This window comes from Bombus impatiens, unplaced genomic scaffold (assembly GCF_000188095.3).
Source record: "Bombus impatiens unplaced genomic scaffold, BIMP_2.2 scf_0396, whole genome shotgun sequence".
In the NCBI taxonomy this organism is placed as follows: Eukaryota; Metazoa; Arthropoda; class Insecta; order Hymenoptera; family Apidae; genus Bombus; species Bombus impatiens.
In genome coordinates, this window is record NT_176815.1 from 1,119,373 (window position 1) to 1,132,520 (window position 13,148).

The window sequence follows — 13,148 nt, forward strand, 5'->3', positions numbered from 1 at the left end:
ACATTTATATCTAATTTGTTTTCTACATCGTTTGTATTTACATCGTATTTACATCCACTTCATAAATTCGTCAAAAGGAATATCTTTATTTATTGTATTTAGCGTATACAGAGACATTTTCAAGAAATATAATTCACCTTTATCATTTTATGTTCTTGAAAGGGACCAATGTACAATTTGCGACCAATTTTATAATAGTTGTTGATTTAGACAAATACGATACAAGAATAATTATTAACAATTATTAAACTTTGAATTTGTCTGATTTTCTACGTCATTTATTTACGTACTAAGAGGATAAAAATCGATTGAAAAGTTAGCAGGCTTCTTCGCAAAGAAATACAAATACGAATTGGAATATAATGGAAAAAGCAATCTACGAGATTTTTCCACAGACCGTGTACAGTTGTCTGGCAAGTCGAAGGCGACAACTACAAACGTATAATACAGGAAAATCAACAAGAGAGTAATAAAGAATGCCGTACCGTTACGTTTCACGCCATTATTCAATCTTTCAGATATTCAGAAATATGATTTATGTTCTCTGCCTTAGGAATCTGCGCTGTATTTCCCAGTTGCGATGGCTACGATTTATCGCTTCGCTACCAAACTTGTATTTTCATTCCCTTCTTTCGCAAAAAGATCTACTTCAGAAGTTTAATGCAACCGCGCGTAACCCGTGTCCATACATATTCAGCTTTGTTAATTTAATTTATGGAACTGTCATACAAAGTGTATTACGGTCACGTTGAAAGAAGTAATCGATCGTGAAACGACATCTTTCGAGCACTTTATTCATCGGTATGGTGATTTTACATCGCTTATCTTCCTTTTTCTTTTTTCTCCTACAGAAATAGGAATATTATGATCGTAACTTCCATTTTTAAATATGATTAACGGTAATTATGATTAGCTGTAACGGAATAATATTATGAATGAAATATTTATTTACTTAAGGAAGTCATTTTTCTTTTTTTTTTTTTTCAAAATCCTAATCCGCACTTGGTGGTGTACACATCCGCTCAAAAGTATATGAACGTTTGCTTACTTTTTACAGAATGCAATTTAGTTACGGTATTACAAACAAAAAGAACCACAATTTCATCCTCTAGTGGCAAGCTAATGATCCGTATATACTTGAGCGCTTATTATTCGCCAATTTAAAATCATATTCTGTTCCGAAAAAAAAATAATTTTAGATTCTACGTTGATTAAAGATAGTTTTCTCTCTTTGGTATTATAAGCCACTTGAAAAAGAGCGCTGTACATAAAATTAATTTGTTTTCTGCATTTAAATCTTGTCCAATGTTAACAATTTTACTACGATAATTAAATATCGCAAAATAGACAAGATTATGTTCCAAACACTCGATCATCAAATACTACTCTTCCTTAACCCTCTGAGTGTTCAGTTTGTACATCGTTTATGAGCGTTTATCGGTTCACGAAAGTATTCAATCACTTACGATAGCAAAACTGTTTTGTACATATTATACGTGTTATATAAAATAATTTGAAATTTTCTTAACGCTATAATGAAGTATGTTATCATATATATATTGATGAAAGTTATCTAAAAATACATATGAAAGTTAGAAAATATTTATTGCGAATATGCAGTTACTGAAAGATTAGCATACAGTATGAATAACTATGTTGTAAACATATAATTAATACTAAAAGAAATCCAACTAAATATCGAGACTTATTAATGTAATAAGTAACTGGCAAGTATGATTATATTAGTCATATCATGTCGTATGACTTGCAAAATTTTTTGTATAAGTGTTAAAATATTTTCACGATCCACAGTATATATTTTAAACAAATTAACGACGAATAATCTCGAATTAACAGACTATATTTATAAATTTAGATTATTTATCTGAGAAAACTGAATACTATCTTGAAATTAAGTACATTCTGATGCTCCTAGATGTTTGGTTATTTTAGTGAACACTCAAAGAGTTAAACACAGTCTACAAGAGGATTTTACACTTTCTGATCCTTATTAATCGTATTTTACATACATACATATATGTAATATAAATCGAGTATGGATATTATTTGAACGTCAATGCGATATTAGAGTGCAAAAGTTTCAAAAACTTGTTAATACGATTGTAGCTCTATAGTTCCCTAATACGCATTTATAATTAGTAACGCGAGATATTTGCAGTGAACGTAAGGAAACTGAAGCGCGAAGCAATTGAAATGAAATATTCTTATCCAGGCGCCGATTTTACTAATTGGTCACGAGAGAACGATAAACACACGACAGAGACAACCGAAACTGACGGCGTTGCGCAACGCCGAGAGAAATTTTGTCCGACGTTCTGTCATGAGTTTAAAATAAATTACTGCGATGCAGGCCGATGACCTGGCCCGCCCAACACGTGCAAAAATCTTTTTCTCCCTCCAGCAGCTCGCCACACGCGGAGCCGAAAACGTGCTCGGAAGAACACGATCCAAGAACGAAGATTCTTAATTGAGAATGCTATCGCTAAGTAGCGATTTCTGTTTGATACTTCGTTCCATGTTCCTTCGAGATTTTCTAATACTGTACGAATTCAATCATTTCGAATGTGATTCGATATTTTAGCCACTACATGCTAAATACGAGTCCGAGTTGTGATTTGTCGAATAGTTAAGAAGAAGATTGCTGATTAATTTAGACATAGGTACCACGTGAAAAGTGAAGTAAATCAGTTTTACATTATTTGTACATTTATATTTCTCATTTTTTATTAACGTTTTCTTTTTTTAATCCCTAGATACATGCTTTTAAACGTTAAACATATCCCATTACGCACTACTACCACAAATCTATCAAATATTCTGAATAGCATTTAAATTCACATTAATTCATATTAATTTAAAAATTCGACTGAATATATTCATATACTTTTCACGCAAATTTATTAAATTAGCTGATCAATTGTTGATAGATCGCGGATATTCGTGCGTTTATGAATAAAGTCAGAGGTACAAAAAAGCACAGAATGCTTATAATATGCAAAGACGTACAAAATATTCGAAATATCCTACTCGATAAAATATTTAATGGGCGAAACAAATCTCCCCTTAAGTTCTATTTCTTCAATTACATTGATAAAAATATATACAAATCTACGAAATCTAATTGTAAAACTAGCGTACCTAAAAATATAAAACTATAGCGTATGCGTATAAATTCGAAGAAATTTAAATTATTTCAAATCACGTCACTAGCCGCAATCTTCTTTTAGCAAAGTCAAAGGTAAAATTTAGGGATTCGCTATCGTCTCGAGCGGTCTATCGTAACTTTTCGCACTGCAATTATCCACGGAAATTCGATCCGACATAATTGAATCGTACAATTAAAAATATTACAAGCTCCGCGGCACTTAAGCTCGTAACTCTATCAACGATACCCTTTGCAGACACACGTAAAACACGAGTGCATAATGCTTGCTCCGAGGACGTTGTCACGTTCGCTGGCAACTTTTAATCGTGCATTTAACCCTTTCCCATCCACGGATAAGACATTTCGTGACGCAACCTGTCTTTCGTACGACACTTTCGACGGGATATCAGGCGTGTCTTTTCATTAACATATCCCAGACAAACTTGAGATATCTTGTCTTTCGAATTTTACTGCCAGAGACAGTTCGAAAGATATCTGGCATTTTCTATCTATTAGTCACCAAAGTTAATCCGACGATTCCAACGAAGGAAACTTCGCTTGCCTCTCATCGTAAGTATAAAAACTATGATCGTCCGACTTAGACATTCGAAAGACTATCGAAAAAATTTACGTAGTCTTACCATCTTTTCTTTTTTTCTTTTCTTAATTAAAAGTTTAAGGTCACGTGCACCTTGCAAGATTATTAGCAAACGGAGTGAGATAAACACGCTTTATCTATACGACTATTGTAGATATTTGTACAAGTGAAATGGAAATGGAATTAATTATTACTATTTAGTTGTAACATTAATTTCTTACAGAGCATTGCTGAAGAAAATTATGAATATGTTTCAGACTTTAGACTTTTAGACCGTCGATATCAAGGTTGCATAAGAAAGAAGTAACACAGAGAGCCGAGAGACAGGGCTATCTGGTTTAAAAGAATAAATAAATAAATAAAATTTTCAAATACTGAATAAAAGAAGAGGAATTATTACCCAATAAGAAGACTACAATATTTAGAATTCTTGTACTGCTTTGTCGTGTGAGTTACCTTCTAATGTAGATATCTCGTCTGTGGATACAATGGGTTTAACAAGAAACCGATTTTAACAGAAAATCGAGATCATCTTGTATCAACGGTAGACAGTCTGATGTTCAATTTAACAATACATACGTTTTGCATCACAATGTACTTCGTATTACGCGCACAGCAGACAAACGCGATACAAATTAACTGCCACGGCATCCATTAAATATGCCCAAAACCAAACGAGCAGATCTCCGCTGCTCGATAGTCTTGATCCCAAATACTCGTTAAAATTTCGTTGAAAATGCGAGGGGATCGAATGCAACTGACGTGTACAAGCCGTAAATAGTCCGGAATGGAAACATTAATGTAATTCGATCTCGAGATAATTTTCCATATAGCCGGGCAAGACTCCATTGTTCGGCATTGTCCGCGCGAAACGTGTCTCACGCGTGTCGAGGCTCATGAATGCACCAGCAACAATAATAGCAACGCTCTCCTGCTGGGTAGAACTGCGAGTGCACTTAGAATCGCAGCGGTCGTACTTGTTGATGTTTTAACAACCCCACGTGCGAAAACGGAATGTAGAAGGCAACACTTTTAACCCCACTGATACCATCGACATTCTGCCTTTTAAAGGAATACATACCTGGAACGTGGGGTTCGCTCGATTTGCTCCAAGTCCGGATCGTTTTGCGGTTCGACCGCGACTTGCCAGCTAATTGCCCGTGTAATCGTATTGTTTGCGGTAGAAATATTAGTTACAGAAATGGATCGACTCGTTTTGAATCGATGTCATGGACCGTGTTCCGAGCTGAGATCGCTGCATCGAACAGTAAAGCGAAGGCAAGAATCAATCGAGTCTTTTAAAAGCCCGTTACCGATCGATTCCACTTTCTGTAAATTTCTGAATTTTGTTACCAAGCTGCACGATTAACATTCAATTTCGAAACAACAAACGATTTATTTTCATAAATTCGTTCATCGCAATGGTATGATATACCTAAATAGTAGCGAACTCTTCGTCCTCGGCAACTCTCTTAAAACACTAACATTCTCAAGTCTTAACAGGTCAAGATCATGTTGAGGCAACCGTGAGTTTCATAGCAATCGAGGTAAAGAAGGTACACAACGTTCTCAACATTCATATCAACAGCGTTAATCCTCACTAAAAAGGTAACTCCGACCCGGTAGGTAGCTCAAAGGCAGTTATCGGCGACAAACGAGGACAAATGAAGACATTGTTAGAGAGCGTGTCCCGATACGAAACTCGCACCTTGCAAAGAAATAAATTTCTCGGCGTATTGTCGACGCGTAGCTAATCTCATTACGGCAAACAGAGTTACGGTACAGCTCGACAAAAGACACCCATACCCGCATGAACATTAGAATTGAATACGGCTAAAGTCTAGCCGCTTCTCTAGAGTTTTGTTAATTGAATAACACCTAGCGAGGCATCAACGCGTCCGTGATGCATCCACGATGCATCCGCTTTGCAACGGAGAAGTATGGCCGCAGGGTGAAACAACCTTCTCGCGATAATTACTACTAGCACATTGCGTGGCCGAATGGGCTGGCCAGTCTCAAATTCGTGGCCCGGAGGTTTCGTGCAAGCTGTACTTTCCATAAAGGGAGGAAGAGAGAAAGAGAGAGGAGGAGAAGGAGGAGGAGGAGGAGGAGGAGGAGGAGGAGAGAGCACCGAACAGCATAGCAAGTTGCAATGCACGCACAACCTTATACGGATGCGAGAAAGCGAGCTCTGCCTCTCCCTCTTTCCCCTCCCGCCTCAGCTGTTAACCCTCCTGATCCGGACCGTGGAACCCGGTCCTGGACATCAAACAGGACCAGATATGCTGTGTTGCGGCGCCAAACTGGTGTATGTGCGACTACGCTCCACTCTCTGGACCAGGTGCAATCGACAGGTCGCTGCCGTTGCAACCGCAGGATAACGTTCGTTTATCGATCGTCGTGGGATCGGAAACGAATACGGCTGTTCAAAATCTTCTCGAGATCGTTGCCCATCTCGCGTTACAACGTGTCTAATTTCGAAAATCTTTTGGCTCGCGATATTGCATTTTTATGTTTTCTCTGTTTTATTTCTCTTCTTTCCTTTTCTATGGAATGTTAATCTTTTCTTTACGTGGGTATACGTATACCATATACATATAGACGTTCTTAAATTATTGCCAATATACAAGATATAATTTAAATGAAACTCTTTACTCTAACTTTTGCCTTTGATCTTATTATAAATATTTTATTGCCTGTTTATGTAACACAGTGATATTATATAAATTAATATAATAGTAAATAATATTAGGTAAAATATATTAATATGAAGTAAATAATATTTTTCAAATATACGAAATGATACGAAGATATCGATGTATGACATTATATAACGTGTTATAATACGCTATATCGTAAATTGCATTGATAGTAGAGTAAAACGTGCATATTTATAATTAGAGAAAGAATTTTGAAAGTTTTTAAATTAACCGTGTTCTAGGTTTGTTTCACAAAGAAATGACTAGCACCCTTGCAGTGTCTTTTTACACAAAACTAAGATTCATACATATAAATAAAATCTAAATCAATATTATATTTCTCGTCAATAATCGTTCTGAACACTAACGATATGAAAGAACTGCAATTTTATAACTTATCATTTCGTATAAAAAAGGTAGACAATATATCTTGTTAATGCGTTTTACTTTTGAAAACGTAAAAACGCACGTCTTTACGCTTACACTAGCCATAGATACTTGCAATGGCTAAATCCTCTTAAGCCCAACGAACTGTAACAAAAGCATTACAGAACAATAAAGGAATCCGAAGTCAAAGAGACAATGGCGAACGAAGTTACTAAATAGATCGTCTTCGCTCCGCAAAGCTTTTCTATTCTTACGATGGAACGTCAAGAGAGAGAACCTACGCAAGAACTTCGCCAGGATTAGAAACCGACTATTTTCAGTTTATTTCTCATACTTCGCTTCCTATTCTTTTTTCTTCTACCTTTCTCTATTTTCTCCGCTTTTGGTTACTATTATTTTCCAAGCTACTAATATTTATTTTCTTACTCGTGGCATTCATAAACGATTTAAACTAGCAATTTAATTTCGAAATATCTTGAAAGATATCAAAACTAAAAGATAAATAATATATTTAGATCGAAACATAATAAATGATTCTCAATTATCGTTTGGATAATTAAGTTTTCAACGTTTGGACAGAAAAGTCTCGGATTATCAAGTTAAAGGTAACAGGCTGGAATATCATAATGATCAATTCTAACGTAACAATGTTTCCGATATGTCAAATTTTGATGTAATATTTATTTCCTAAGGAACAGAAAATTTTGTATAAATAAATCATTTTTCACTGAAACTGTTGTTCAAATAATACAAGGTTGCATGTAAAATTCATGAATTAAGCAATTTTAAAATGATCTACCGGTCCTTTACTCAAAAATTGCCAAATTAATAATTTCGATAGGCAGTTTCATCGAAAAATGAATAAGCTAAAACGAATATATTATGAAACATAGAATCACAAAAGCTTCGATAAATCATATTTGTGCCAGTGACAATGAAAGCCACCTGAGTCATATATTTTTCGTTTCGAGATATTTAAAATTTCGCGAATTCTGAATTCTGTTAACGACGTAACAACCGACTCAGTGCAACGGTATCATCAATTGTTACTGCTTTGCAAAGATATTTTCACATTGTTACAACGTTAATAAACGTAACTCAAAATGAATGATAAATTTATTTTTTTAAGATCCTCGTTTTAGATCACTTTCATAATCACCGACACACTTATACAAATCATTACGCGCGTATATGTTACATCTAACAAACTTGATAAGCGCGCAAATTTAAAAAATCGAAACGCGTGACGCGAGACATTTTTATAAAAACTTTGCGAAACGATATTGTTTAGCATGTATTCAATATGCGATCACATACAGGGTTTCTTATACTTCCGACGAGAATTCTCAGCTTTCTCCCCGCATCGGTATCGAATCGGGGAACTTCGCGGAAGACAATAGTCAAGTTTCGAGAGTTCGGCATTGCTCGCTTTTCTTATTCCAACGATCGCGTAGTTTTAGCTACGCTATTTCCCAGTTCCTGCTTACGAATTTAAATTTACCTCGACCACGCGTTTACAGAGACCATTCCGTGAAATTCAGCCGAAGACCCGTACCATTTTTACGTCATATCGCGAAGCGAATCGAGCAGCGAAGGAAAAAAGTCACCGGCAGAGGAATAGAGGGGTGAAAATGGAAAAGAGTAACGAAAAGGGACCGAACGAGGGTGTGGAACGCGTAGAAAGAGACGAGGGAAAGTAAAAAAATTTCGAAAGCTGCAACGCGAGCTGAACGTGTCTAGAAAGAAGACAGAATAGACGAGGGGAAGCTGAAGGGCACGCGCCAGGAAGAGAAACTGAAAGAAAAGCTAGGAAAACCACCACCACCACAACCACAACCGCTACCGGCATCGGCGGTACATCTATAGAGCATTGCTATCGAGAGCTCGATTCATATTTAGTCGCGCTCTTCGTTTCCCGCCAAGACTTTTTCAAGCGGTTACGGTTTTTGCTTTTCCAGAAATTTTCCAACGATGCTGCTGGTAGGCATACTTTAACAAATGCACAATTTAAGAGGAAGGAAATATTCGGGATTTACTAAAACTCGATGGATCATGAGCCTTTACAGTTGAAAGACATTTTAGTATCTCGTTCCACCAATCCTTAATAATTAAAAATTAGATTCGTGAGAAACGAATTTATTTTACTGTCACTAAGAAATAAATATATCGATATACATTTATATTTTATGTCTTAAATATCTTTTGAAATAGTTGAACGATTACCTTTTTTTTTTATTCGCACTCCAAACTCTAATTGAACAATCGGTGCATTTTTTCTGGAGTGAAACATCCCATGAATTTTTTATTGAAAGATATCAAAGTAATCGCCACATGATCTAGATCGTTGTCATCATATCATTTTGTATATTTCATATATATATTTGAGTATGTATTTCTTTTTAAATGCGACGCCTATAAAGTTTACACGAATTGATCGTGTTAGAATATTTTCTAAAAGAAAGAAAATATTTTTGAATACAAAGTAAAGTGGACAAATTTATAAAACTCATATGCTGACTACGGATAAATATGTACGGATAGGTACAACAATATGCAAGGATAAGCATACGTGTAAAAATAATGTAAAACATCAAACATAAGATATATTTCATAACATTTCGAAGATAAAACATACTTTTATTCAAGCTTCGCTTCTTTGTCCGTATCAAACATAAAGTATAAATGTCCTTGCCCTATTCACATGACACAAAAAGAACTGTGCCAAGAAAATTGTCGTTTCGAGCACAAAGGATTAAAATTCTTCCGTTTTACTCTGTGATAAAAATTTTTCGAATTTTACGACGCGAACGTTTAATTAAGATATTATGAATCGACGATGGACAATTATCTACATATTATAAAGTGAAGTATCAGATAATTTATTTAAACATAGGTAAATTACTTTTACACAGTTTCGTCCATAGAGAGCTGTATAATTTTTAACTGTGACAACGATATGCTTTTTATTTTAAGATATCATTCTGTAAATATTAAGTTTGAATTTAAAAATTTCGCATAGCTTTTCCTTCAGTTCTTTAATAATAATAATAAAATAAATCCCAAATTTTTATCTTTAAGATGAATTTTCTCCGTCTTCGTTTTTCTTCCAACATGAATATATAACACAATATCTAATATTATGTATCTGCTACTAAATAGACACATTTACGGTAGCAATGAAATTGATTAATTTACACAGGAATAAGATTCACAGTACGTCCGATCACAAATATGGTGATAACGAAGGGAAGAAGAAGAATTCCTAGCAAACAACTTGAAAGAAGAATATTCCGACGAGGATGAATTTAGTAAATCACCAACTGCGGTACTTATCCAAAGTCGTGGAGAAATGCTAGATCTAGATGGAAAACAAGAAGAAGCAATGGAGAAAGATAAGATGATAGAAGCGATGAAGGGGATAAAGGAAGATAGACAGAGAAAGTGCGAGATAGGAGCGAGAAAGGGAGAGAAGAAGAAAGAGAATGTGCGCACGTTCCAGTTGGCACGTAAAAATAGTTACCTCGGTTTGGTTTTGCCAATTTAAGAAACTGTTTCACTCAATCCCATTTCTGGAACTTTCAGCAAGGCTACAAAATGCCCCATTCGAACGAACTGTCGTTACTATGCTGTTTCTCTCCTTCCCACCCAATCAACAAAGAGAAGACAGATAGATCAACCTCGTGGTTATGGCAATCGCTCACTGCTGTCTGTTAATTTCACCTCACGAGAAACCTACTTGTTATCTTATGCCATTATTGCAATAGAAATTGTATACCGCTACAAGACAATGAGGGAACCAGGTTCGTGCATAATTCGAAAAAAAAAACAAATTTTGGAGATGAGAAATATTTCGCTATCAGGTGTAATAATTAAATTAAATATTATTCGCACATATAACAGTTACTTGTTCGAGTAAAGCACCTAACATTGTCAATGGCGAATTTAATGCATCGATAAGAAAATAATAAAAATAAAGAAAAATTGATAATGGTGTTAACGATTTGTAACAGTATCTCAAATTTCCTCTTGAGATATTTTGGCTATCAGATTAAAAGATAAAGGCATACTCTGGTACATAATTAGCTACGTTATGAAACAAAACCAATTAAAAATTATAATTGTTAATTCTAAAATAAACACAATATTGGTATTGACAAAATATGTTTCCAATGTTTATAACGATGTCTCGTTTTTTTATCTTGGACTACTTTAGATATTAGACTCAAGAGTATCTATAACAAATTAGATCCTTAAATAGTAATATATTGTAGCTGGTTTACGTCCTTTCGTCTTGAAACATATTCCATCAGAAGATATTTTTTACAAAAAATATAACGAAAGAATATTTCCATTTTTTATTCGCTTGTTGAAAGGTTTTAATTACTCCATTTATAGTAGAATATGTTGGACTTACCCCTTAATGCATCCGCCGTTATTGCCAGAAGACCTTGCAAACTTCTGCTGTGGTGATGGATCAAGTCATGAAAATCTGCCCTGGCTTGATGTCTTAACTGTTCCTCAGTCTCCCGGTTGCAGCACATGCCATCACAAGTTGCTGAAATAAAATTTGATGTTTAAGTTTATACCCAAAGTTCTTGAATACTTCGTCGAAGATACATATACATATAGGTAAGTTATATAATTACAAAATTTTCTAAATTATTTTATTAATAGCAAATATTCTAGTAGTATTATTATGTTCTTACTTATGCAACGACTAACTTACATGGTAATTAAAATAGCAAGATTAAGCGTTATTTCTTTGCTGAAAATAATTATTAAAATTATTTTTTCTTGTAATAAACAATACCAAAATATGATTCAATTTAATGTTATTTACGCGTTATGGTTTTATAGTACATTGTAGCTCCTATTAAAGCTATATTTAATTTCTATTATCAAAAATTTCAACAATTTTTTAAACTATTCTTATTCTACCTTTCTGAAGGTAATAAATGTATAGCATTAATTATGTGATTGTCATAGAGTAAGATGGGTGGAAAAGTGTGTATGTCAGGGCTGAGAATGTGCGACAGAGATACATGAAGTTTGCATATGGTAATTAAGAAAAAATTGTAAACCAAGTTCAATAAGTAATATATATGTATATATTCTACTCCTTTACATAATGGAAAGCCTCTTCTGAAAATATTATATCAAGAATGTTAATTTACATTAATTTCTTGAAAGTATTGTTTTGTAGAATATTGCACGGATACATTTATTGACAATAACTTTCTCAAAAAAACGATATGTAGGATAAGTCACTGTTTGTAAAATTTTACAAACATTAATTTGGAAAATTTAGAAAAATAAAAAGTAATTTTTATCGTCTAATTTAAAAATTTTATAATGATTTGCAAAAATGATTTTAATTTCGAACTTTTCTAACTTAAAAAAAATGCAGGTGTATAATTATAACATATTTTTAAAAACAGTGCATAAATTACGCATGTATTAAAAAAATAAAAAACTACAGGCTTGTAAAATAATGTGTGTGCAGGTATATTATAAATTACAATCAAATGAGTATGAAAGAAGAAACAGACGCTTGTTTACAAATGAAAGAACAAATTAAGAATGTTTTCGTCGCGCCTTATCTTTTCTTATAATGATCAAGATTATCTTCGTATTGCTTTTTTTCACTTCATTAGCAAACCAAAGTTTTTATCTACTTTCATTAATCATGCCAAAATGTGTTACTATCTAATGTTAAAAAATTTGTATCTTGTACTACAAATTAAATAATCTAATATTTAGAAAAAATATCCTGTTTCCAACTGTTAACAATTCACATTAATAAATTTAAGAAAACTTAAATTGGCCATGACTATCTACTATTATTAACGATGAAATAAAAAGATCAGAATTGCACTTTTAAATATATAAATACGTAGTAAATATGTTTACAAATTTTACAATAGTAAAAATTATAAAATATATTCTATTTAGTTAAATCTAAGTAATATTGTGAGAATTTTTATTTACTTCACATATGGAAATATATTCTATTTCTAATATGGAAATTGTAAAAATAAAATATGATTTAATATTTGATAATATTTATGGTAATATCTAAAATAACACAGAACAAAAATTATAAGAAATATTGAAACATTAAAAAATTAGAAATTATGAATTGTTCCTTCAAAAAATATGCTTCCCCTACAATATAATATTCTATTTTTGCGTGCAAATTACAACATTACAAACAAGTACAATGTATACGTATTAGTCAAAGTGTCGATGACGAAAGCCGTTGTAAGAACGAAATAAGTATAGGGAACAAATGTTTAAG

General features: G+C 33.5%; 1 protein-coding gene across 1 annotated transcript in view; it reads right to left on the reverse strand.

Annotated features, from left to right (window-relative positions):
• Positions 1-13,148, reverse strand: part of LOC100741307 (division abnormally delayed protein) — a 246,574-nt gene that overhangs the window by 218,459 nt on the left and 14,967 nt on the right. Inside the window, exon 2 of the mRNA XM_003490109.4 lies at positions 11,265-11,405. Within this exon, the coding sequence (XP_003490157.1) occupies positions 11,265-11,405 (141 nt within the window). The remainder of the gene's footprint in view (positions 1-11,264; positions 11,406-13,148) is intronic.